This window comes from Centropristis striata, chromosome 1 (assembly GCF_030273125.1).
Source record: "Centropristis striata isolate RG_2023a ecotype Rhode Island chromosome 1, C.striata_1.0, whole genome shotgun sequence".
NCBI classification, from domain to species: Eukaryota; Metazoa; Chordata; class Actinopteri; order Perciformes; family Serranidae; genus Centropristis; species Centropristis striata.
In genome coordinates, this window is record NC_081517.1 from 45,651,375 (window position 1) to 45,677,357 (window position 25,983).

The 25,983-nt window shown below is 40.5% G+C and overlaps 1 protein-coding gene across 3 annotated transcripts in view; it reads right to left on the reverse strand.

Annotated features, from left to right (window-relative positions):
- The window catches only part of rptor (regulatory associated protein of MTOR, complex 1), a 234,157-nt gene that overhangs the window by 34,663 nt on the left and 173,511 nt on the right, over window positions 1-25,983 (reverse strand). For all 3 annotated transcript variants that reach the window (XM_059343832.1, XM_059343841.1, XM_059343824.1), the window contains exons 18-25: window positions 22,390-22,530; window positions 21,565-21,685; window positions 20,689-20,829; window positions 17,891-18,046; window positions 12,036-12,154; window positions 5,412-5,515; window positions 5,108-5,285; window positions 4,428-4,538 (exon numbers count right to left, since the gene is read on the reverse strand). In XM_059343832.1, coding sequence (XP_059199815.1) covers window positions 4,428-4,538; window positions 5,108-5,285; window positions 5,412-5,515; window positions 12,036-12,154; window positions 17,891-18,046; window positions 20,689-20,829; window positions 21,565-21,685; window positions 22,390-22,530 — 1,071 coding nt within the window. The remainder of the gene's footprint in view (window positions 1-4,427; window positions 4,539-5,107; window positions 5,286-5,411; window positions 5,516-12,035; window positions 12,155-17,890; window positions 18,047-20,688; window positions 20,830-21,564; window positions 21,686-22,389; window positions 22,531-25,983) is intronic.

Sequence of the window (25,983 nt, forward strand, 5' to 3'; positions counted from 1 at the left end):
TGTGTGTGTGTGTTTAAATGCTGCATGCCAGTGTGTGCTTATTAAGCACATTTCTACAGGGAGTCCTCCCACTGAATACTAAACAGGCTCTCTCTCACACACACACACACACACACACACACACACACACACACACACACACGTGACTCCACTACTACTGTGTGTAATCAATATTCCTGTAATGTCTCACTCAGCGTATGTTGCTTTATGGGAAAAACCCAACACACACACACACACACACACTAACACTGTGAACGAGGAGGTGAATAAATAAATAATAAATAAATGTGTGTGTGTGTGTGTGTGTGTGTGTGTGTGTGTGAGAGATGAACAGAGGGAGTTTCTGTCAGGTTTAACATACAGTGTCTCTCCTTATTATTCCTGAGGCTGATGGATACACACAGCTGGGAGACACTGGGTGTGTGTGTGTGTGTGAGTGTGTGTTTGTGTGTGTGTGTGTGTGTGTGTGTGTGCCAAGGTAAGAGCCAGCTGATTCTGTGGTTACCAGGGTTACGGGAGCAATGCATAATGAGACCCTGAGGTTTAAAAAAAAAAAAAAAATGTATGTGAAAAGTGATAGACATGTATTCTGTTTTTTTTTAGAGACAGAGTGAAATGAGAAGTATTTGCAGTAAATGTAGTCATGGACTATTAACATTTAAAATGTTTGAATTCGTTTTTTTTCCAAGTGTTTGAATTGTGTATGTGTTCATCAGTTCCAAAGTGTAATAAATCAGACACTGATGGCACAGTGCTCTGGTTTCTCCCCAACCAAACATGTTTGTCCTGGTTAGGAGGTTAGGAGGAACCGGGCTGGAAACATGTTTAACAGGAGGAACATCAGTGGAACAGGTTGAGAACCAGTGATCTATGTAATATATCTCCTGTCTGTTAGTCAGACTGACCTCAGGTCTGGTGTGTGTCTTCATGACATGAAGGTGTGCATCCTCGATTTTGAAGATTTTTGCATTAATTTCTCTAAATATCATTATTTACGTAGGACGTGTTGCAGTGTTGCACCGTTTCTGATTGGACGCCTTTTAGGGGAGCTCCGCCCTTTTCAGAGGAGCTCCGCCCCTTTTAGGGCAGCTCCGCCCTCTTTTAGTGGAGGTCCGCCCCTTTTATGGAAGCTCCGCCCTCTTTTAGTGGAGCCCCGCCCCTTTTAGGGAAGCTCCGCCCTCTTAAATATAATTATTTACGTAGGACGTGTTGCACCGTTTCTGACTGGACGCCTTTTAGGGGAGCTCCGCCCCCTTTAGTGGAGCTCCGCCCCTTTTGGGGAAGCTCCGCCCTCTTTTAGTGGAGCTCCGCCCTCTTTGTGTGCTAGACCTACACCTGGTCAGTAACACAGTAATTCTCTCTGGATTTCACCTGAGTTTTAACTCCAGCTCTCTGTCTCACAGATTCACTACGGCAGGGCTGTCAAACTCTTTGGCCTTTATTTGGCCCGCGAGGCAATACCAAATTATTATTATTATATTATTATTGTAAATTAATGACATTGATGTGTTTTTTATTTGAAATTTGATTTTGCATGTCTGCACTATTTAGTTATATATTGTATGTTTATAAGCGTTGCTGGTTCCATATTTAATGTTAAAGCAAAACATGTTTGGTTTATATTAAAAGGTTTATTTGTTCAATGTTGGCCCGCCATTTTATTCAAGTTTTACATTTTGGCCCATTGTGTATTTGAGTTTGACACCCCTGCTCTACGGACACGTTTTTAAAATCACCCCCCCCCCCCACGACACACACACACACACACACACACACACACACACACACACACACACACACACACACACACATCCCTAAAGCTTTATGTGTGAATACTCTCACTGAAACACACACAGACACTTTGCTGCCATGCTGCTGACACAGTGATATGATAACACACACACACACACACACACACACACACACACACACACACACACACAGCTTTGAAATGGAGTGGAGTTTTATGGCAGCACTCAAAATTTTGCCAACACAGCATTATGACTCCAGATACGGCAGAACTCCTCGTCTCCTCTACTTCTGCTCCTCTCCCGCTCACCCCCCCCTCGCCTCCTCCCCCCCTCTCCTCCTCCTCCTCTCCTTCCTCCTCCTCCTCTCCCCCTCGCCTCCCCCCTCCTCCTCCTCTCCTTCCTCCTCCTCCTCACTCCTTCCATCCAATCATCTCTCTGCTTTTATCACCTTTTATCTTCTTTCTCCTCCTCTCCTTCCACCTCCTCCGTCTGCCTTATTCTCCTCTTTTCTAATATTTTATTTCCATCGTCTCTCTTTCTATCTCCTTCACTTCTTTTTGCCCCAAATGTCTTTGCCTTGTAAATATTTTATTTCACTAAAATCTACTTTTCTCTCCACTTTCTCCTTCTCTTTCAGCCACTTTCTCTCTCATCCAAACACACTTTTCTCAACTTTTCCTTCTTATTTTTCTTTCTGTCATCCCAAACTTTAAACTTTTTTTTGACCCTCACACTCGAGTCTGTGTAACCGTCTGGAGTCCAGGAAGCTCCGGAGCTCTTTGACTTCTTCATGATGTCACGATGTAAAAACGTTCAGCAGCATGTTTCCTGCTGTTACATGTCACATTTAATGCAGCAACTCTTTTAAAGGTAAAAACACCTCGACCAGGTGTAGAAACAGGATTTTACTTTTCTTGCAGAGATTTTTCAAATTTTGCAGTGTGCATTCAGCATTTTAATGCAATTTTTGTGTGTGTTTTTTTAGTATTTTTTCATGTGTGTTTTTTGTTTTTTTGTGTGCATTGTCTGTGTTTTTGTTTGTTTATTGTATCATTTTATGTTTTTGGTGTGTTTTGAGTGTATTTTTATGTGTTTTTTTAAATTCATTTTGTGTGTATTTTTCTGTTTTTTGTGTGTTCTTGGTAATTTCTTTGTGTGTTTTTATGAGGGTTTTTTTGTGTTTCTTTTTGTATTTTTTGTAATTTTGTGTTTTTGTATTTTTTTATGTTTGTGGTGTGCTTTGAGTGTATTTTTGTAATTTTTTGTTTTTGGTGTGCGTTTTGTTTGTATTTAGTATTTTATTGTGTTTTTTATGTGTGTTTCTTCTGTGTTTTTTTTTGTGTTTTTTTGTGCTTAAAATGTTGATCCAGTGAGTCAAAAGTAAAATAATAACCAGGTCATATAGGTTGTGCTGAAACAATGCTACCAACACATCATGGTGAAGATGTTTAAGTTTTTTGTAAACAGGCAGAATGAAAAAGAGCCCAGAAACCAACAGAATAAACTCTAAAGAGTTAAACATCTCCCTCTTTCCGTCGTCACCTCGACTAAATGTGCTGACACGTTTGTTTTATGTCTTTTCACAGCGAGGACGGCGTGTTGATGTTTCAACAGACAGAAGCTTGATTTAATATTAAAACTCCACACCAACTAGTGTGTGTGAGCGGTAAAAAGCCCTTCTTTTAATCTTCTGTTCCACTGGGAGGATGTTGAGTTATTCAGAGCAGCCATCATGTCTCAGCAGCAGCAGCAGCAGGTTAGTTTCTCTCTCGGCTCCATTACTCTATAAAATACGTTGTGGTTCGCTCGGTGTCCTTGGATGGCTCTCAGCTACTGGAGACACTGTAAAATACTCCCTATGACACCACTTCACATTAATATTCATCTGAAAACTCAAATAACCCATCATCGCACTTCTTTGTTGCTTAGCAACAGCTCTGAGCTGCTGCTGTCCGAGAACTCCACGCTCGCTGCAGGAAAAACAACTAAATGTTGTTTTTAAGTCATTCATTAAAAAAAGGTGAAAAAAGGTTTTCTAAACAAAATCACAAGTAAAAAAGTCTCAATTTCATCAGTTTCATCAAAGCATCAGTGGACTAACATGTTGCATGGAGCCTTATTTATAGACATGAAGGCTGAATTAAAGAAAAGACATGAAGACAGAAGGAGCAGAGAGAGAAGTGGAGGCAAGACGGTAGAAAGAAACTAACACAACAGAGAAGATGTTATAAAAATATATTAATCTGGGGTTTTTGGATAGTTTCAGTCATGTGACTCAGATGTTTCCCTGCTGGTTATACGTTCCAGGACATTCTTCTGTTCTAATGTGTTCGGGGAACATATTGGATTTGTTCTATAAGGCTTCAGTGCACCGAGGCTTTCTCTGTTCAAGCTACAGATAATAAAACTATGAGGAACATCATCTGATTAACATCTGATAAAACACACGATTGGATTATCTGTAATTACACCAGAAACCGTCCATTGTAAGAAGCATATAAACCGACTGCTCCGGCTCTTTAGTTGAGCCTTTTTCTCTGTAACCTGTCACTTGTTGTGTGGCACTGTTAAACGCTTCTTCTTATACAAATTCAACTTAAACTTTGATGCTCTGAATCCGATCGTCTTTATTGGACTCTAAGAAAGATTCTTATAACAGCAGAGACGGTGACTGACCTTCATGACCGGCTGGGCGAAGTACTTGGCGCTCCAGTCACAGAGTCCGGTCTGTAGCGCGGCGCTGATGTAGTTCCTGTGACCGACCGGCTCGTCTCCATCCTCCCCCGCCTGGACACACACACACACACACACACACACACACATGTTGTCAGTTTGTTTACTAGCGCTTGAAAAAACAAACTATTGCCTCAATCTGACTATAACTGGACAACCGGAGAGCATTAAAACGTGTTAGACTGATGTCGCGTTAGCTGGTAACATTAGCCGGTCGCGTTAGCCGGTCACATTAGCTGGTTGCGTTAGCCGGTCAAATTAGCTGGTCAAGTTAGCCGGTCACATTAGCCGGTTGCGTTAGCCGGTCAAATTAGCTGGTCAAGTTAGCCGGTCACATTAGCCGGTCGCATTAGCCGGTCATATTAGCTGGTCACGTTAGCCGGTCACATTAGCCGGTTGCGTTAGCCGGTCACATTAGCCGGTCGCGTTAGCCGGTCATATTAGCCGGTTGCGTTAGCCGGTCATATTAGCTGGTCAAGTTAGCCGGTCACATTAGCCGGTTGCGTTAGCCGGTAATATTAGCTGGTCACGTTAGCACTCAGTCACATCCAGAGCTGTGTGTTGGGCTTCCCTCCAGCACTCGGCCAACAGTAACTCAGTATGAACCAACAGGTGTTCTCTACCTGCTCAGGTCCTTTGTCAAACATCTTGCGGGTGCGAGGGAACTGGTGGGAGTGGGGCGCCTGGCCTCCCAGTGTGGGGGTGTAGGGGGGTCTGGTGGCCGGCTGCTCTCTGGTCGGAGGTTTGGGAACCTCGTTGGTCAGACTGGAGCTGCTGGCGCTGGGCATGGGAGGAGACCCGCTGAGGGACAGGGACATGGAGACATGAGGACATGGAGACATGAGGACATGGAGACAAAGTGTCAGAACCTGAACAGTACCAGCTGTGATGATTTCTGTATGAGTTAATGTGTGAGCTGGGACTCACCCGGCCTGGTGGATGTGGGTTCCCTTACTGGTGGGACTGGCCGGGGCCGACTGGGTGAGGGAGCCAGAGTCCAGGATCCTCTGGGGCCGAGCGTTCATCGTCGCCTGACAAAACACAAAAGAAACTAACTTCATTCTCTGTTTATTCATCTGAGTGGAAACGTGAAGTCAGAGATTAAAAAGGAAGGAAAACATTCACATAATGAACCCAGAATACAGATATTTCTTCTCTCTGTGTGTTAAAAGTGCAGGACTCCACCATGGAGATCTTTTTATCAAACAACCAGAAGAATGAGATTTGTTTTGTGACGCTGTTAGCGAGAAGAAGAATTCTGCTGTCAGTCTATCAAGCTTTAATGAACAATATTGGAAACATTTGCAGTTAGAAAAAATAAAATTCACCCTGAGAGGTAAAATAAATACGTTTTACACAATATGGCAGCCATTTATGAACTATTATAGCAAATATAATCCATGAAAAATGAACAACTGTTCATTTTAGAACACTTGACATCCTCCAAGTTGTATAATTACTATTTAAATCTCTTTTTTTTTTTTTTTTTAACCTGATTATTATTGTTTTGGTATTTGATTTGACCTGCTTAGCCTGCTGCCCCCGCGACCCGGCCCCAGATAAGCGGGCGAGAATGAATGAATGAATGAATGAATGAATGGATGGATGGATGGATGGATGGATGGATATTGCTTTTATTTTTCTACCATCATTCTGTTCTTTCGTGTTAATTTATGCTTGAAATCAACATGTATCTACTATATTTTTGTATGTGAACGAAAGAAAAAAACCCAATAAAGAGAAGTTGGAAAAGAACAAAAAGGGCTGTAGAAAGTTTGTGTGCATGTAGAGAAGTTTATCTCGTTAGGCGGAGCAGGTAATATAGCCTCTTCATTGTGAGTTGTCTAATGGCTGCTCACCAGGGAGGGAAACCTAATAAAGACAATAGAGGCAAAGCATCATTGATGAATAGCAGAGTTGTTGTTTACTGCAGCAGGTGGAGAAGAGAAACGGTGAGCAGCTTAAATCTAGTTAACACACACAAACACATTTTACTACCGCTCATTTCATTTCTATGCTAATTACAGAATTGCGGCGAGTATCTTGTGTTTGTGCAGTTTGAGTCTGAGAGGCTGAGAGACGAGGTTTAAAAGTTTAGAGTGCAAAGTTTTTACACATTTACAATCAGAGAAAGAGATCTGATAGTAGGTATATATATATATAGATATATGTATACACTACCGGTCAAAAGTTTTAGAACACCCCGATTTTTCCAGTTTTTTATTGAAATTCAAGCAGTTCAAGTCAAATGAACAGCTTGAAAGGGTCCAAAGGTAAGTGGTGAACTGCCAGAGGTAAATAAAAAAAGGTAAGCTTAACCAAAACTGGAAAATAATGTACATTTCAGAATTATACAAGTAGGCCTTTTTCAGGGAACAAGAAATGGGTTAACAACTTAACTCTATGGAGTCTTGGGCTATTTTGTCCATTTTTGAATTCTTTTCATGTCATTTTGGTCATTTTGTGTCTTTTGTGTCTTTTTTGGTCATTTTGTGTCTTTTTTAAGTCAGTTTTGTGACTTTTTTAAGTCATTTTGTGTCTTTTTGTGTCTTTTTTGGTCATTTTGTGTCTTTTTTAAGTCATTTTGTGTCTTTTGGAGTCTTTTTTTGTCATTTTGTGTCTTTTTTTGGTCATTTTGTGTCTTTTTTTAGTCCTTTAGTCCAACATAAAATGTGATTTTGAATCTTTTTTTATTTTCAAAACACTATCATGCTCAATAAAGAATTTTAAATGTTGCAAATGTGCATTAATTTCAGAGTACACTGAGACATTAAACTGCATCATTTTCAATTAAATTCTGGAAAAGTTGGTGTGTTCTAAACTTTTGACCAGTAGTGTGTATATATATATATATATATATATATATATAAACTCAATAATGCACCACGGTGATGGATTATTCATCAACATGTGGTCAACAAACATCATGCTAACAGGAAGCTGCAGCTCTGATCCACTAAATCTAAATCTAAACCTCTGTTAACCCTTTAATCCTCCATCACTAACTGGATGGATGGTGAGTCATAGCAGCAAAAAAATATAAGTGCATGTCAACAGAGCATGCTGTTAGTGATGCTGTGTCATGAGGAAGAACCTCTAAATGTTCCTGTTGAATAATTGAAGGACGTGTTGATGTATGATGATGATGATGGTGGTGAAGGTGAGAGGGGATTGTTCAGACCAAGGTTAGAACACTTTTGGATTTTTCATCAGTTTTAGTTTTTAATTTCATTGTCAGTTTTTTGTTTTCAAATCCAGTTAGTTTTAATGAGTTTTTAGAGTGAGTTTGATAGTTTTAGTTCAGTTTTTATTTTTTGAAAATGCTTCGTTTTCATTAGTTGTAGTTGTTTTGTAATGGGGTATTTGTTGGGTGCAGATTCAAAGAGGTCATAATAAATGTTTCCTTTATTTCCTTTGGTTTATCATCTCAGCCCCAATAAGGTTATTAACTCTTACAGTTCAGGTGTTTATAATGTTGGTTGTTGTGTAAACATCCCAGTCTCAGTAAACAGATTCACCATGAGTTCATGTTCACTAACCAGCAGATCAATAAATATATTTCATATCAACCAGAAATGATTATTCAGTGTTTCCCTTCATGTATTCTGCTGGATTTTCAGCTCCGCCGCAAAAAAAATGTGATTATTAATATCATGGTTGAATTGAAGACTTTCACAATCACAACATCTAAAGTTTACAGAGTGTTGCCCCGGCTACACTTTTACCATAATAACTAAACGGTTTGCGCTATCGGGAAAATTCCAATGTTTTCTGAAACGTTTTCTCTTTACAGCCAACATGGAGTCATTACGGTAATTTCACTCGCACTAGAAATAGAAACTCTGGATGATGTCTGAAAAAAGTTGACAAAGAAGAAAACGAAGGACATTTTCACTATAATTTTAGTTAGTTTTAGTCAGTTTTGTAACCACACGATACAGTTTGAGTTAGTTATCATTGTTTTAAAAAACTCTCGTTTTTATTTAAAAACTCTTGTTTTTATTTTTATTTCTATTTCAGTTAATGAAAATGTTTTTTTCCATTCTAGTTTTGGTTGTTTGGTTACCTATAATAATCTTGGTCAGTGTGTAAAAAATCTCCTCCTGATTATCATCATTCATGTTCTTGTGAAGTCAACAAACTAACAAACTTAGCAGAAATAAAGTCAGGAGGAGTTTTAATTTGCATCTCCTTGTCAAGTGAAAACAACCACAATTCAATTTAATTTTTAAAAAGTGCACAAATCTTTTCTGCTGCAACTTTACCAGTTAAAACGCCGGCCAGAAGAGAAGAAGAGGAGAGAGAGACTGAAGGCTCCTGCAGCCAAAGGGGCCTATTAAAAAGCATTTAATGCTTTCATCATCTGAGAAGCAAGTAAACTTTAATTAGCTGCTGACCTTGTTCACTTTGTTACAAATCAATAACATTTGACATTTAAAATCCTAATTAAAAGAGCTGGATCCCCACTAAGGCTAATGTTAACACTTGTGAACTTGGGATGGATGTTCTCTGATTAACTCGTCTCTGATGAGTTCTCCGCTAGAAAAAAATTAATGTGGGCTCCTTCTATGATAACTCATTAACGCCACTTAAAGCTGTTTGGATTGTCACTCGCTTAAATGTCAAACTTTCTTTAGTTTTATTCACGTAGAAAGACAAGAAAGGTAGAACTCTAGTCCCTGATCACAGAGTTCATCCAGCACAGTGGGAGACTAGATGAGACTAGAGCCATGAATGAGACTAGAGCCATGAATGAGACTAGAGACATGAATGAGACTAGAGACATGAACGAGACTAGAGACATGAACGAGACTAGAGACATGAACGAGACTAGAGACATGAATGAGACTAGAGACATGAATGAGACTAGAGACATGAATGAGACTAGATCCAAATCTAGTTTAAACTAATTCTTAAATGAATCAAGACTCATTTGAGTCAAAAAAATCAAGACAAGTCTGATTAAAACAATCAATCAAGACTTACATCTATAATATACATATACATATATATATATATATATATATATATATAATAAATCTATAATATATATATTATAGATTTATATATATATATATATAAATCTATAATATATATATTATAGATCTATATATATAATATATAGATCTATAATATATAGATCTGTTTGCTCAGGTGTCGTGTCTTTGTACCTGCTGTAACTGAAGCTGGTAGAACAGAAACAACATTATCTAGTAGAGGAGAAATCTATTGAGTTATGTTGTAAATCAGGTCCTGTTGTTGTTGTTATTGTGTTCCAGAGTCTCAGAGCAGAGACTCCTCTGGAGGAACTGAGGGACAATTGGTGGTGAAACCAGACGTTTGGCCCCGGGGCCAGGAGGAGCTGGACTATAGCGGTAATAATGGCTCCTTAAGTTACGGAGCCCCGCTCTGCTCCGAGGCCTCGGGGACTCATTGGCTCTTAATTGCATTTGCACAGAAGTAATGAGCTTCTGAAGCAACAAAACGCCAGAGGGAGGGAGAAACAGATCTCCACATGGTGATGTGGTAACAGATCTCCACATGGTGATGTGGTAGAAACAGATCTCCACATGGTGATGTGGTAGAAACAGATCTCTACATGGTGATGTGGTAGAAACAGATCTCTACATGGTGATGTGGTAGAAACAGTCTACTAAAATGTTTAAAAAATGCATAATGTCATATACAGTATCTCACAAAAGTGAGTACACCCCTCTCATTTCTGCAATGTTTTAATTATATCTTGTCATGGGACAACACTGAAGAAATGACACTTTGATACAATGTTAAGTAGTCACTGTAGAGCTTGGATAGCAAAGTAAATTTATTGTTACTTCAAAGTAACTCAAAATACAACAATGAATGTGTAAAATGCTGGCAACAAAAGTGAGTACATCCCAACTGTAAATGTCAAAATTGGACCCAAATGTCAATATTTTATGTGGCCACCTTTATTTTCCAGCACCGCCGTAACCCTTTTAGGCATAGAGTTCACCAGAGCTTCACAGGTCGCCGCTGGAATCCTCTTCCACTCTTCCATGATGACATCACGGAGCTGGTGGATGTTGGAGACCTTGCGCCTCCACCTGCCGTTTGAGGATGCCCCACAGATGTTCAATAGGGTTTAGGTCTGGGGACATGCTTGGCCAGTCCATCACCTTCACCCTCAGCTTCTTTAGGAAGGCAGTGGTCGTCTTGGAGGTGTGTTTGGGGTCGTTATCGTGTTGGAATACTGCTCCGCGGCCCAGTTTACGGAGGGAGGGGATCATGCTCTGCTTCAGTATTCCACAGTACATGTTGGCATTCATTGTTCCCTCAATGAACTGTAGCTCCCCAGTGCCAGCAGCACTCATACAGCCCCAGACCATGACGCTACCACCACCATGCTTGACTGTAGGCAAGACACACTTGTCTTTGCACTCTTCACCTGGTTGCCGCCACACACGCTGGACACCATCTGAACCAAATATGTTTATCTTGGTTTCATCAGACCACAGGACATGGTTCCAGTAACCCATATCCTTAGTCTGCTTGTCGTCAGCAAACCTTTTGCGAGCTTCCTTGTGCATCTTTTTTAGAAGAGGCTTTTTCCTGGGACGACAGCCATGCAGACCAATTGAATGCAGTGTGCGGCGTATGGTCTGAGCACTGACAGACTGACCCCCCACCCCTTCAACCTCTACAGCAATGCTGGCTGCACTCATATGCCTGTTCTCCAAAGCCAACCTCTGAATATGACGCTGAGCGCGATCACTCAACTTCTTTGGTCGACCATGGCGAGGCCTGTTTTGAATGGAACTTGTCCTCTTAAACCGCTGTATGGTCTTAGCCACCGTGCTACAGCTCAGTTTCAGGGTGTTGGCAATCTTCTTATAGCCTAGGCCATCTTTATGTAGAGCAATAATTCTTTTTTTTAGATCCTCAGAGAGTTCTTTGCCATGAGGTGCCATGTTGAACTTCCTGTGACCAGTATGAGAGTGAAAATACCTAATTTAATACACCTGCTCCCCAATCACACCTGACACCTTGTTACACTAACTAGTCGCATTACACAGGGAGGAAAAATGCCTAATTGGTCCCAATTTTGGCTCAATTTTGAGATTTTCACTTGGGGTGTACTCACTTTTGTTGCCAGCATTTTACACATTCATTGTTGTATTTTGAGTTACTTTGAAGTAACAATAAATTTACTTTGCTATCCAAGCTCTACAGTGACTACTTAACATTGTATCAAAGTGTCATTTCTTCAGTGTTGTCCCATGACAAGATATAATTAAAACATTGCAGAAATGAGAGGGGTGTACTCACTTTTGTGAGATACTGTATACCTGACACATTTTTACAACTGAAGAATAGAAACTGCTTTGGGCCTACACCAATGGTTAATGAACATTCAAATGTAAAGAAATAACTTTTATTTCGTATAATTTCTCTGTCAGAGCCACAGGGAGCTGCTGCAGACGGCCTGAGGAGCCTCAGGTTGACGACCGCTGGAGGAGAACCTCATAAACAGCCTGTCAGTAGCTTGTAAAGATTAAAAACACAGCCAACCTTGTATGCGATGCTGTTGAGGACCTTCATAGCCAGATCTGATACTTCAGGGAACGGGTCGGCAGCCAGGTGGAGCAGGACTCTCCAGATCTGAGTGTAAACACTGTTGAAGGACACTCCTGGAGAAGACAAAAGGACAAAAAGAACAACAATTAAAAAAAATTCTGCAAATAAAATTCCATTCGCAGGCAAAGTTTTAGAAAATACACAAAAATTATACACACATACAGTAGATGAATACACACACACCCAGAGGCAGAAACATCAGCCAGTTGTGGACTTGTGTTTTTTCACTTTCTGCAGCATTGATCCACTGTCCCATTTAACCTATTAGTTACCATTCTGTCACTAAATAATCTCAAGTTAAAAACTCAACACTTTTTTTTTCTTTCCCAGGAAGAACACACTCCACACATGCAGACTCCTTAGGCGGATGAGGAGAAGATTATTTGTGTCTTGTGTGTTTAGCTTAACAATTTTGGTAATTTTATGTCTTTTTTGTGTCTTCAGTCATTTTGTGTCTTCTGTGGGTTTTTTTTTGTAATTTTGTGTCTTTTTTGGTAATTTTGTGTCTTTTTTGTGTCTTTTTGTGTCTTCAGTCATTTTGTGTCTTCAGTCATTTTGTGTCTTCTGTGGGGGTTTTTTGGGGGTAATTTTGTGTCTTTTTTTAGTCTTTTGGTGTCTTTTTTTGGTAATCTTGTGTCTTTTTGGTCATTTTGTGTCTTTTTTTGGTCATTTTGTGTCTTTTTTGGTCATTTTGTGTTTTTTTTTTGGTCATATTGTGTCTTTTTTGGTCATTTTGTGTAAAAAAAAAAAAAGGCAGAGGAAGAAGAAACGGAGAGAAGATGGAAGAGGAAGGAGATGAAGAGAGTGAGTGAGTGAGGAGGAGGAGAGTGAGGAGGTAAAGAGGTGATTAGGCTGCAGCCGGAGGGCAGGATGTGATTAGCGATGGCTAGCCGCAGCGCTACCTGCTGCAGTAAACACCAGTTGATAAATGTGAAATATGGTTCCCATTTAACCGCCGCGCTACATTACAGCAGCACAAATTACTGCTGCAGCGCCTCGACAGCGTCCACATGAAGGAAGGTGACATTACTCAGAGGCTGAGCGCTGCAGAGACTTGTCCTGACGTGACTGAGACTGGAGCCCAGTGGGATGGATGTACAGTAGTAAAGATGTTAATTATTGTCTAAACGAACCACTGCATCACTGCTTTATGGCCTCCTCACTGCTGGCACACCACATCAAATACTCTCAACACTGCATAGCCATTTCTGGAGCTGTAAATGGTTGAGGCATAAAAAATGCATCAGAACATTTGAAAAGGGAGAAAAAAAACCTCCTCTGTGAGGCAGATTTTAAATATATTTCACAGGAGGATAGAAGCACCAAATCACACTGAGACGCTCTTTAAACGGGAGAAGTCTCACTCTCAAACAGCGACACAGGTAGACGTGACAAAGTGTCACACAGACACACAAGATGTTACCTCAGAGAACCTCTACAGGCTTTAACACTAAACACTTCACAATTTAGCCTCCGGGCTGAATGAGAACGCAGAATCTACAGGCACCAGGACAAAACTCTGGTATCAGAAGAGTTTTAGTTTCTGTTTATAGTCTGACTAGTATTGACCATCATGTCTGAGCAGCTCTGGGAGGAGAGGAAAGAGGTGGACGGACCAACCAGATAAACTCCAGAGACTCTGGATGGATTCAGAAGAAAAAAATCACAAATTCATGAGAAAAAAATACAAATTTATGATAATAAAAAATCTAAAATTCATGAGAAAAAGACATTTGCGGGAAAAAAAATTCAAATTTACAAGACAAAAATTACAAATTTAAAAGAAAAAAATCACAAATTGTGTGAGAAAAAAATCACAAATTGTGTGAGAAAAAAATCACAAATTGTGTGAGAAAAAAATACAAATTTAAAAGAAAAAAATACAAATTTATGATAAAAAAAATCTAAAATTCATGAGAAAAAGACATTTGCAGGAAAATAATTCAAATTTACAAGAAAAGAATTACAAATTTAAGAGAAAAAAATCTAAAATTTAAGGGAAAAAATTTGTTTGACCGACCGACCGACCGTCCATCCATCCAGTTTGTTCTGTTTATCCATGGCTGGGTCGCGGGGGCAGCAGGCCAAGCAAAGTATTCCAGACATTCCTTTTTCTGAACCTGAACTCCTTCACTTACAGTAACTTATACCAACCTGAGAGGGAGAAACCCAACGTTTATGGCAGAGACGAGGTGGAATAAACACCATTCTTGTATCTGGAGTTGCTAGTTATTGACCGAAAACAATGAATGTTGCATTGAAAAGGAAGTCTGGACCATTATCTGGATATCTGCCGACTATAACAGAACCCAGAGTCTTCATCATCAACATGGACATGTTAGCAAACTAATTACTACAATTACATTATTTCAATACACTTTTTTAAAACAGCTAAAGATCAGAAACAAACTCAGAGCAACTTTGATCAAGTTTTATCAATCTAAGAGTTTATATTTATTTTTTCTCTTCCAATACAACCCAGCAGAGATTCTGATAGTGTAGTGAGATCTGGATGAATTATAGTAAGGAGGCAAAGACAAACAAGGGAGAGAATGAATGTTTCAAATGTAAATCAATAAATCACTAGTGCAACACTGCTCCCACTCCCACACACTTTGCTTTCCTGCAGGCCAGAGTCCAGCAGCTGCTGCATTCTCCATTTATGCTTTCATTTGTTTCAGCTGCGATGATGCTCAGGCCGTTTCCCGTTCAACATTACTTTCTGTCTGTTTGCAGCGTTAAAACACGGATGTGATAAAACTGAGAATGTTTTCTGCTGTAGAGAGAAACAAGTTCATGCATTTTTCAGGCGAGATGAAAAAGAAAGAAAGCCCCCGAGGGTCTGATGAAGAAAACTTTAAACCAAACAGGAGAAAATAAGTCAACAACAAAAGACGTCAAAGTGACGAGTGAAGCCTCGGCTCAGTTACAGAACTGAACCAGAAGTGAATCAGAGAGAGAACTGCAACATAAACGCCAACAGAAACAGGGAACTCATCTGACTGAAGGATGTGTTTCAGCCTTTTCTTTATGCTTCTGAATATTGTTCCCAACATGCATCCATCTGCTGCTCGGCCTGTTTCTACATGCAGCCCACTGAGCTGGGAGTTATGAACCAGAGTTTAGTGGGCGAGGGGCCAATACGTCTATAACCTGTTTACTAGACGACCTGGCGCCATTAAAGAGCCACAAGCAGCTTGGAAAGTTTAACCACACATCCAATGCTACATTTGTCCGATAAAAAGGTAATGAGAGCAATCACTGTGCCTGGCTGGTTTTATTTTCTTAATCAAACATTTATTCCTCATCTTTTCTTAGCTTATCGTTCCTGTGAAATCCTTATACGACCTGGATTATAAACCAGTTGGCTACATTGTTTCAAACATCATAAAAACAGAATGTGATGATCTGCTAATCCTTTTTGACATAGATTCAATTTAAAACTGTACAAAGACATTTTATTTAATGTTTTACCACATCAACTTCATGGATTTTTGTTAATACATGCTTATTCTGAATCTGATCTTTTGTCATTTTGTCATTGAATCTCTTTGTCGTTGTTTTGTGTCTCTTTTCCGATTTACGATCTTCCAGAGACACAAAGTAACCACGAAGAGAGAGATACATCAAAGGATCAAAGGCTTTGGGGTCGACCAATCAGAGCAGAGCAATCAACATAATTAACTGCAGCTGTAGAATGTTCCTGAACAGTGACAGCAGCCAGAGGTGGACAGACTGGAATTTCTGGCCTCGAACAAAAAGCATTTTTGGCAAAACCATAATACCTATCATTGATCCGACTTCACTTTGAGCGTCCTGAGTTCTTCCTGAACGTCTACATATGGTTTTTTTTAAACAGTTAGAGCGATCTAAAAAACTGTTCCATCTCCCTTTTTCAGAAATCTTCCTGTGTTTTTAATATGGGAGCCAATGAGGCTGTTGGTGGTGTTGGTGGATCATCTGTGCGTCCTACGCCCAAACTATAACTCTGACAGCTTTACCAGAGGATTGTGAGGGAGAAGACTAATTTTCCTACGTTTCTATGTATAAATTATTTCTGTAGAGTGGAATTTGCGGCCTGGAGCGCAGTTATAAAATTTATTTTTTGACAGTTTTTTCTCTCCCTCTACACTCTGGTGATGATGTCACACACTGTGACACGAACATTCCGTGCAATACACACCCATTATAATCTCAGAATTTCTCCAAAAATGATCATGGTCATTGAACAGGGATTGATAAAAAACTATATGACCTATCGAAACGTGGATTAATACACCGATACACAAGACTTGTGTCTACTGTTTAAAGTTTAAATGGAGTCTCTAGGTGAAATTATGCTGGAGAAGTAGACGTTTAAAAATCTCCAATTATTGTTCTTTTTCGCTCATTTACAAATTACAAATACACAAAAAAGAAGATGAGCTGTTGTGTCTTCTCATAAAGTTAAAGGGACCGACAACATATTTGATCACCTGTGTGTGTGTGTGTGTGTGATCAAAAGCAGAATATATACTCATGCATATGAGTGAGAGTGCATCAAGGTCTAAATATCAGATTGTGAAGCTGATTTTCAGAGTTTCCTCAGCGGAGCTCGACTGAGTCCGGTTCTATTAAAATAAAAAGTGGCATTCATTTAAGGAACAAATCACAGTAAACACGGTGAAACAGACGTTTCATTACAGCACCTGAACCGACTCTCTCACCGAGTCACTTTCACTGTTCTCCAGAGCTCAATTTACTTTCCATCCAGTTTTTCCATTTTGACTCATTTCCCATCGAGCCGAACAGAAATCAGAGAGCAGAACATGACGGGGAGGCAGGAGGTTAGAACCACCAGGAGGAGAGAGGGAACAGGGAACCCCCAGTTTCACTTTCCTCTGTTCCCATGAGGGAGGAAGTGAGTTAATGGTTTCCTTCTCACACAAACCGGCTGTCAGGACGCATGGAGGAGCCGCCAATCACTGGGAGCAGCTTCTGAACCAGGAAAAGCTCTTTATGTCCTCAGGAGGCTCCCAGCATCTCTACTCTCCTCCACACATCTGAAACCTTCCTCACTCTTCTTCTGTTCCTGTCTCCTCCCTCCTTTAGAGGGTTAAAGCCTCTCTGGAGGTCCTCCTCACGTCACCTCCCCCTGTTTTATTCTCCTGGGAGGATTCACTGATAGGAGGACAGTTTGTGTGAAGACATGAATCAGTCTGCAGCCTGCTGGGTGAACTCAACAGACTGTCAGAGAGACGCTGTCTTTCACTTGGCTTTCTTTTACTTTTTTTACCCTTTCATTTTTCTTTTCCATCTGTTTTTGGATTAAGTTTTTATTACTATTTTATTGCTTTACTGTTTTTTAGTATTTTATTGTTTTTATTGTTTTTATTTAAAACTATTTGTGTATGATTTTATTCTATTTTAATAACTGTACAGCACTTTGGTCAACTGAGGTTGTTTTTAAATGTCTATAAATAAACTTTGACTTGACTTGACTTGACTGTCTACATCCCTCAAGGTTCTACTCTGGGCCCGTTGCTGTTCCTCATATACAAGGCTGGATTAACCATATGGGCAACTGGGCAATTGTGTGACAATAGGAGGTGATCTGTGTTAACTTCTCTACTGTATCACAGAGTGAAGACCTTGAGATCAAAGAGAAGGACCAATAAACAAGCTCCAACTATCTTGTCGTTGTGGTGTCTTCGATTACCCAAAAACTCAACTCAACACAGACCGACAGCCGCCACACTAATGCTAATAACAACTACTGCTAGCATGAGAATGATTGTGTCTGTTTGTACCTATGAGGGAGTTGAGAGAGGAGTAGGAGGAGACCCGTCTCATCTTGTCGATGGTCTCAAAGGACAGGATGTACTCGTCGTTGTCGGGGCTCCCCAGGGTGCTGCTGGCGCTGCTGCTGGTGCTCAGGTTACCTGGAGAGAAGGCTGCTGGTCCACCTGGACACACACACACACACACACACACAACAACAACACACACAACAACACACAACACATACAACAACACACAGAAACACACAGCTGTTAGCCTCAGGTCCAACCAGCTCAGGGTCGGCAACCTTTCCTAACAGAAGAGCCATTGTTGACCAAAAATAGAGAAAAAATCTCGGAATGGAGCCACATTTTCTTTTTGCCTTACAACAAAGATAAAACAGCCTTAATGAAAGTCTAAAGTAGCCTACCAACATTACTAATAGGTTACAATGAGCAGTTATTAATATGGTTTTGTCAAAATGCAGTGAGGAGCCAGGTCAAATAAGAGAAATATCTCTGAGGAACTCTGAGCTGGTGAGGGAAACTCTAAACTAGACTTGAAGTTGGCTAAATGTAAGGTTAAGGTGGCAGGTTGACTAAAATGTTAAAATAAAATGTTTTACGGCCATTTATAAACTAGACATTTTTTACAATTAGAGAATACAAATTGATTTGAGCCACCACCAATCATTAACCTTCTGGGGACGTCTGAGACGTTTTTGGCCGTTTTTCAATACTTTTGATTTTGCCCTTCATGTACCACATGAAAAATGTTTACTATACCCATATTTTGTGTCCATTTTTTGTTCACCTATATCATCTGACAATTATTTTTTCGATTTAACCTACTTTATCAACATATTGAGCCCAAAAATACACAAAAATCATGAAATCTGAGTTGAAAAATTATACTATTTAGTACAATAAAAACCACAAATATGCTCAATAAACTGTTTGGAACTTGAAAATGTAAACATAGGATACAAATATGAACATATAAAAAGGTAAACATTTAAATATAATAAAACTATATACAAAAAAGTCTCATAAAAACATGTTTATTTTTAGGCGTTTTTTTCCTTGTTAGCTGCAACTCTTCAAAACTAACTGTGCCAAATTACATATTATCATTATTATCTTATCTTATCATATTATATAAGATATAAATATGATATATATCTTTGGTTTTACATGACCTGGGAATGTCAATGTTGAATGTTTTTTTGTTAAACTTCCCGTGATCTGATCAGGACGCCACCATCACAGACCCCAGAGGGTTCATCTAAATTAAAATGTAAAGAAATAATGTTATTATTTGGTATATTTTTCGCTGCAGACAGCCTGAAGAGCCACATGTGGCCCCGGAGCCGCAGGTTGAACCAGCAAAAAAAAAATCATGAGCATCATAAACGTAATAGAAGCTGAAAGGAAGAAGAAGAGGCTCTTATTTTGTTTAGGAAGCACTTTAGCTGCTGTAAACGTGCTGAATAAATACAGTTTATTATGGTTATTATTGCTGTAAAAAGCCAATAACATCCCATCAGGTGTGAGCTATGTAAACAGTGAGAGCAGTCTCTTATTTACAGGCTACATGCCGACACTAGACGCTGATTAGAGGAGTCAGACTCAGTGATCTGCTGCTGTACGTCTCCTCATCTCCAACATCAGCCTGAACACTGAGATGTGGGAATGGAGATTGGTAGAGAGAGGAAATAGCTCTGCTGCGTGTTTATTGATGATAAACACCGCTGCATATTGGAATAAGCAGGAGAATGTGAATCAGAAACGGTGTCAGCAGCAGGTTACACAGATTTACCTCCATCAGACCAGCAGCAGGAGAGATCACAGAGCTGAGGCACGATTACAGCTTCAATCATCAGGATTATTCTGCTTAATAAGACACTTATCTATTACTAGAATCATGCATCTCAAAATGTATTCCAAAGAAACACAACAGATGAATTATTTTCCATATAATAAATAGTCGTGAGCTGGAGTTTTGGTGGTGATTAGAGTCTTGGATATGTCAAAGATTAGCAACGAAAATTGATCTGATTGCATTATTATTTTTTATGTAGTGCCAGACAATAATGCGCATACACACTGTACTGCTACAGAGCTAACTGTTAGCCTGTTAGCAATTTGCAGACTGGACACTAAGGGGTTAACATCCCCTCCGGCTCTGCAGCTGGGAGAGACTGCTGCAGGAGGACTGTGCCGCTTCGACTCGTTCTTACCGCCAGAGGCTTTTCTTAACGAGCCGCGGGGGCCAGAGGCTCTTCTTAACGAGCCGCGGGGGCCGGAGGCTCGTTAAGAAGAGCCTCTGGCCCCCGCGGCTCGTTAAGAAAAGCCTCTGGCCCCCGCTGCTCGTTAAGAAGAGTAAGAACGACTCTCCAAAAGTCTCCAATAACACCAGAAAAAGTCGCTGGATTTGTCGCCAGTTGCTTTTCTTCAAAAATAGTCTCTATGCGTTCGTCCCCTGGTGGTTGGTGGACTACTGGTGTAGAAAGTGTTGATTAGATATGCAGGAGAGACGCATTTTAAAATGGAAATATCACCGACCATCAGGTTAATTTAATCGTGGCGGCCAAAATCGTGATCACGATTAAATCTTGATTAATTGTGCAGCCCTACTACAGACCTCAGTCCAAAACTGATGTGGAGAAAGAAAACCTAATGAAATGTCCTCATGGAGGCTCTTTGGATTCATTTCTGTCTTTCAGCTGACTGAATCAGCTCCTTTGTCTTCATTCAGTCCTCCTTCACATTTAAAATCCTTCTCCATCTTATTTATCTTCCCCCATCTGCCTGATTCTCTCTCTTACCCTCTTCGCTGAGGTTGAGGTTCTGCAGGCTCTTGTTGAGGTTTCTGGCCGTGGTAGCAGCTCTGATGTTGGTGTAGGAGTTGACTGATCGGAGGCGAGGGATGGCCGGGCTGTCCCGGACCGGAGTCAGGTTACCGGGCTCTGGAGGGAAACACAGACACCAGGGTTCATACAACACATCTACATTATTATTATTATTATTATTATTAGGGAGCGAGCACTAACAGTGTGATGACCCTGTTGTTATTGGTCGTCCTTCTGAAAAATTATTCGCTAATTTGGAAGCTTTATCATATTCCAAAACTCACCGTATTTGGAATATACGTCAATCTCACATGAAATTTACGTATTCTAGTGTTGGCGGGAATGGTCGTGGCTAAATGACTCACTAGCGCCCCCTAAATGTCATTATCTCACACAGGTATGTCGTAGACACACGAAATTTGTTCCATACGTGTATCATGGGAAGACGCACCAAAAAGTCTGGAGAAGCTATTCCCTAAAACGTACAGGAAGTCGGCCATCTTGGATCGAATATGGAATTTTCGCCATTTCCTATATATCATAACAATCGTTCATTTTGTGATAAAAGCACCAAATTTGGCAGATGCGTTGATAATTATCTTGGGAAGAAAACTGGATATTGGGCCGTCACAAATTCAGACCCTGGTTGATGTGGCAGCCATTTTTAAAAATGGCCGCCATGGTCATCAGATTGCAAATATGCGATGGCCCAATATCCAGTCTTTTTCTAAATATATTGAGCTATATACGTACCAAATTTGGTGCTTTTATCACAAAATGAACAATAGGTTAAGGCACTATATTATTATCAGACCACGTTGGTTATTGGGTGTTCACGGTGTGTTTCAGTACCTGCGGTGTTGGCTGGTGACGGCACCGTGTAGTTCTTCTCCTCTTCTATAAACTGGAGGGCAACGGTACAGAAGTTGCTCTCATACTGGACCACCAGGTGACTCAGAGCAACTACCAGCTCCTGCACAGACACAACGGGAAACATTAAACCCTCGTCATCATCTTATCTTCAACATGAGCAGGATTGTTACAGTGTTAATAGTTAGATTACAGTTTATGATTATTAGTATATTATTATATGTCATTCAGCCTGTTTAAGGACCTCAGTGTACACAAACATTCACATACAGTAGGAGGAAATAGAACATTTATGCTACATGACAAAAACTACGTGGTTTTTGCCTTAAACTGCATATTATCAGCATGAAGTAGGGACATGTGGGAAGACAGAGAGCCTGTTTTCATTCAGATAGCATGAGGTCAGAGGTCACATGACCACTTTGAAAATCGCCAAAATAGACTCAACTTTGCAGCGTTTTTTCAAGAACTTCCACATGCTTTCCTGACATGCTTGGAGTCTATAGATTCCTTAGCAAGCTTATAATAGTTTTGGAATTTTTAGTAGTTTAAGTATGTTCTGATTTTTTGTTTTCAAATTCAGTTAGTTTTAATGAGTTTTCAGAGTGAGTTTGCTAGTTTTAGTTTAGTTTTTATAAAAACGTCGGTGTTGGCTGGTGGGACCTCTGAATGATAACTGGTGAAGAACCCGTTCCATCTGGTATTTTACTAGCTGGTCTTCATATCACATGCACAGAAGACTCTAATAACCTGTATGTATTCTGTGTGAGTGTGTTGGTGTTGTTGTGTATTGTTGTTGTTATTGACCTTGCGGACCACGGGGCTGCCATCGTTGATGAGCTGGGCGAGCATCATGGCCACGTTGTGGTCGATGGTGGTGGAGTGGTCCGTCCTCTCTGCAGAGTTCCCCACGAACGTCCCCAGAGCGAAGACGGCTGCACACCTCACCTGCAGCACAAACACTTTATTTCAGCTCAACAGAGTGTAGCTGCTGGGTTAACACCATCTAAAACACAAGCTGAAAGCTTTCCTGACGTAGCTGCATGTTGTTTGATCTGAACTCAGCTGTGTTCAGTCCACGAAACCAACCAGACAACAAACAGCTAGCACGTTTATATGACACTTGAAAAAAATGAATTATTGCCTTAATCTGACTATAACTGGACAACTGAAGAGCAGGTAAACGTGTTAACATTAGCCGTCACATTAGCCGGTCATATTAGCCGGTCGAACATTAGTCGTCACATTAGCCAGTTGCATTAGCCAGTTGCATAAGCCGGTCTAACATTAGTCGGTCGCATTAGCCAGTTGCATTAGCCAGTTGCATAAGCCGGTCTAACATTAGTCGTCACATTAGCCAGTTGCATTAGCCAGTTGCATAAGCCGGTTGCATTAGCCGGTTGCATTAGCCGGTCTAACATTAGTCGGTCGCATTAGCCAGTTGCATTAGCCAGTCGCAGTAGCCGGTCGAAGATTAGTCGTCACATTAGTCGGTCGCATTAGCCAGTTGCATTATCAAATCAAATCAAACTTCATTTATATAGCGCTTTTCATACATAGAAATGTGACACAAAGTGCTTTACAAAAAATTGCCATTAGCCAGTTGCATTAGCCGGTAGAACATTAGTCGGTCGCATTAGCCAGTTGCATTAGTCGGTAGCATTAGCCAGTCGAACATTAGTCGTCACATTAGCCAGTTGCATTAGCCGGTCGCATTAGCCGGTCGAACATTAGTCGTCACATTAGCCAGTTGCATTAGTCGGTTGAACATTAGTCGTCACATTAGCCAGTTGCATTAGTCGGTTGAACATTAGTCGTCACATTAGCCGGTTGCATTAGCTGCTCACACATTAGCCGGTCGCATTAGCCGGTCCCGTCAGTTATTAGATTTTCTCAGCTGCATGTAAACTGGGACGAGGACAGAAGTCCTGTTAGACGCCACTATCGATTTTTAAGCTTTGCTCGTTTAAACTGTGCATGTAAACACACTGAGTGTGTAACGTTTTATGAGGAAAGTGGTTGAATGTTTTGGAGGTAATCATGTTTTTTTTTACATTTTCTCTCAATGTATCACCATCTAAAGCTGTGGAGACGATCAGTGCTGAGCTGCTGTTTCTCACTAGAACTCATTACTTTCTTCGCCCGCTTCATTGGATGTTTAATCTAAATCTGCCATCACATAGAGGGAGTTTTTACATGAGGGACTGGAATCACAAACTGAACCAAATCACAGCACAAGAATGAATATTTGGGTGAATTGTTTGTTGCGGTGACAGAAAATGTTTCTTTTGTTGCTTGTTCTGCAGCACACAGATGTTGCTTTCATACAGTTTTCTTCACCCCAATTAAAATGATCAGCTGACACATTTCAGATGAACATATTGTGATTGTATTTCTAAGGCTTGGAATAAAGAGAAATCATAAAAGAACTGAAACCAAATTAAAACAAACAGGATAATAGTGGAAAGAATCTTAATGTGCCGATTTCACAAACAGCTGTCAGTTAATTCTACCGTCCACACCAAGATGTGTTGATTTAAACTGATGGTATTTTTAGAAGACATAATTAGAGATGGTGTTGTATTGCTCCAAGTCTTTTATTATCCGGTTTGAGTGTTTTTCTGTTTGTTTTACAGTTAAAAAACGGAAGCTGTGGCTTCATTGTAAAAAATACAGTGAGTGTATGTTAATGTAAATATCAGCAAAAACTGTAATTTATACTGAATAAACCCATTACTTTTAGGATAATTGTGTCATCATGGTATTTTTCCATTAATTTCACATGAAAATGTTATATTTTTACAGCAAAACTGTGTGTTTTCTATAGTTTATGACAGTAGAATTTAAAGTTTTGTGCTATTCTTTGATTTACAGTAATTGAAAGTATCTCCTACGGTGATGTACCGTGTTTCATTTTACCACCTACTTCTGATGCAATTTGACAGTGTTTTACTGTCATTTCTACAAACATTTTTTACAGTGCATGGCTCTGTGGGCGGGCACACACACACACACACACACACACACACACACACACACACACACACACACACACACAGTCTCAATATTACATCTATGAAGAATTCTAATGGACTCTGTTATTCTTACAATTTGATCCTGTCAGTTGTGATCTGTCAGTCTGAGTCCCTAGTGACCAGAAGGAACACTCTGAACTAAAATACATTAACAACCTGGAAATTCAGCTGACAAACTAAAAGTGCTAGTGTGTGTGTGTGTGTGTGTGTGTGTGTGTGTGTGTGTGTGTGTGTGTGTGCAGACCTCAGTTTCAACCCTTCGGCCGGAGCAGCTGTCTGTCCAGCGGAGGAGGATGTTACTGCTGGAAACAGATGTTCCTGGTGTGTGTGTGTGTGTGTGTGTGAATGCATGTTAATATGTGCAGTGTGTGAGTGAGGGCACAGGGTGTGTGGGTGAACTTCAGGGTAAACTCTGTCTCCCAGTCCCTCTGGTCCACACTGACCCAGTCAGATGCTCCCAGTCCAGTTGGCGGTCTGGTGGTCCAGCCTGTCAGGACTCTGCTCCAGGTCTCAGACTGGCTGTTACTGGTCTGTATAAATGGGTTTGTCCTGCAGTATATCTGCCATAGCAAAGGGTTCCTACACATCTCCCCATGTTTGGTCATGTGGTTGTGTTATGTGTTAATAAAGTTGTGTGTAGTCGAGTTCCAGGACCTACATCGGTCTAAAAAGACTTCTGGGCTCGATTTTAATGGCAGCAGTGCATATTCTTCAGACCTTTTGTCAGTCTGTGCACTAGACATCTACCCTTTGCACTTAAAATCTGCTGCTTTTTAAGGAATGCATCTTTAGGGTCATATTTATTGTCAACTTCTGACAATAAATCCCTCTGGTCCACACTGGCCCAGTCAGATGCTCCCAGTCCAGTTGGTCCAGCCTGTCAGGACTCTGCTCCAGGTCTCTGACTGGCTGTTACTGGTCTGTATAAACAGGTTTGTCCTGCAATACATCTATGAATACTAAAGGATTCCTACACATCTCCCCATGTTTGGTCTGGTTTTGAAGAACGGGTTGTGTTATGTGTTAATAAAGTTGTGTGTAGTGTTACAGGACCTACATCGGTCTAAAAAGACTTCTGGGCTCTATTTTAACGGCAGCAGAGCATATTCTTCAGACCTTTTGTCAGTCTGTGCACTAGACATCTACCCTTTGCACTTAAAATCTGCTGCTTTTAGAGGCATGCATCTTTAGGGTCATATTTATTGTCAACTTCTGACAATAAATCCCTCTGGTCCACACTGACCCAGTCAGATGCTCCCAGTCCAGTTGGCGGTCTGGTGGTCCAGCCTGTCAGGACTCTGCTCCAGGTCTCTGACTGGCTGTTACTGGTCTGTATAAACAGGTTTGTCCTGCAGTACATCTAGGA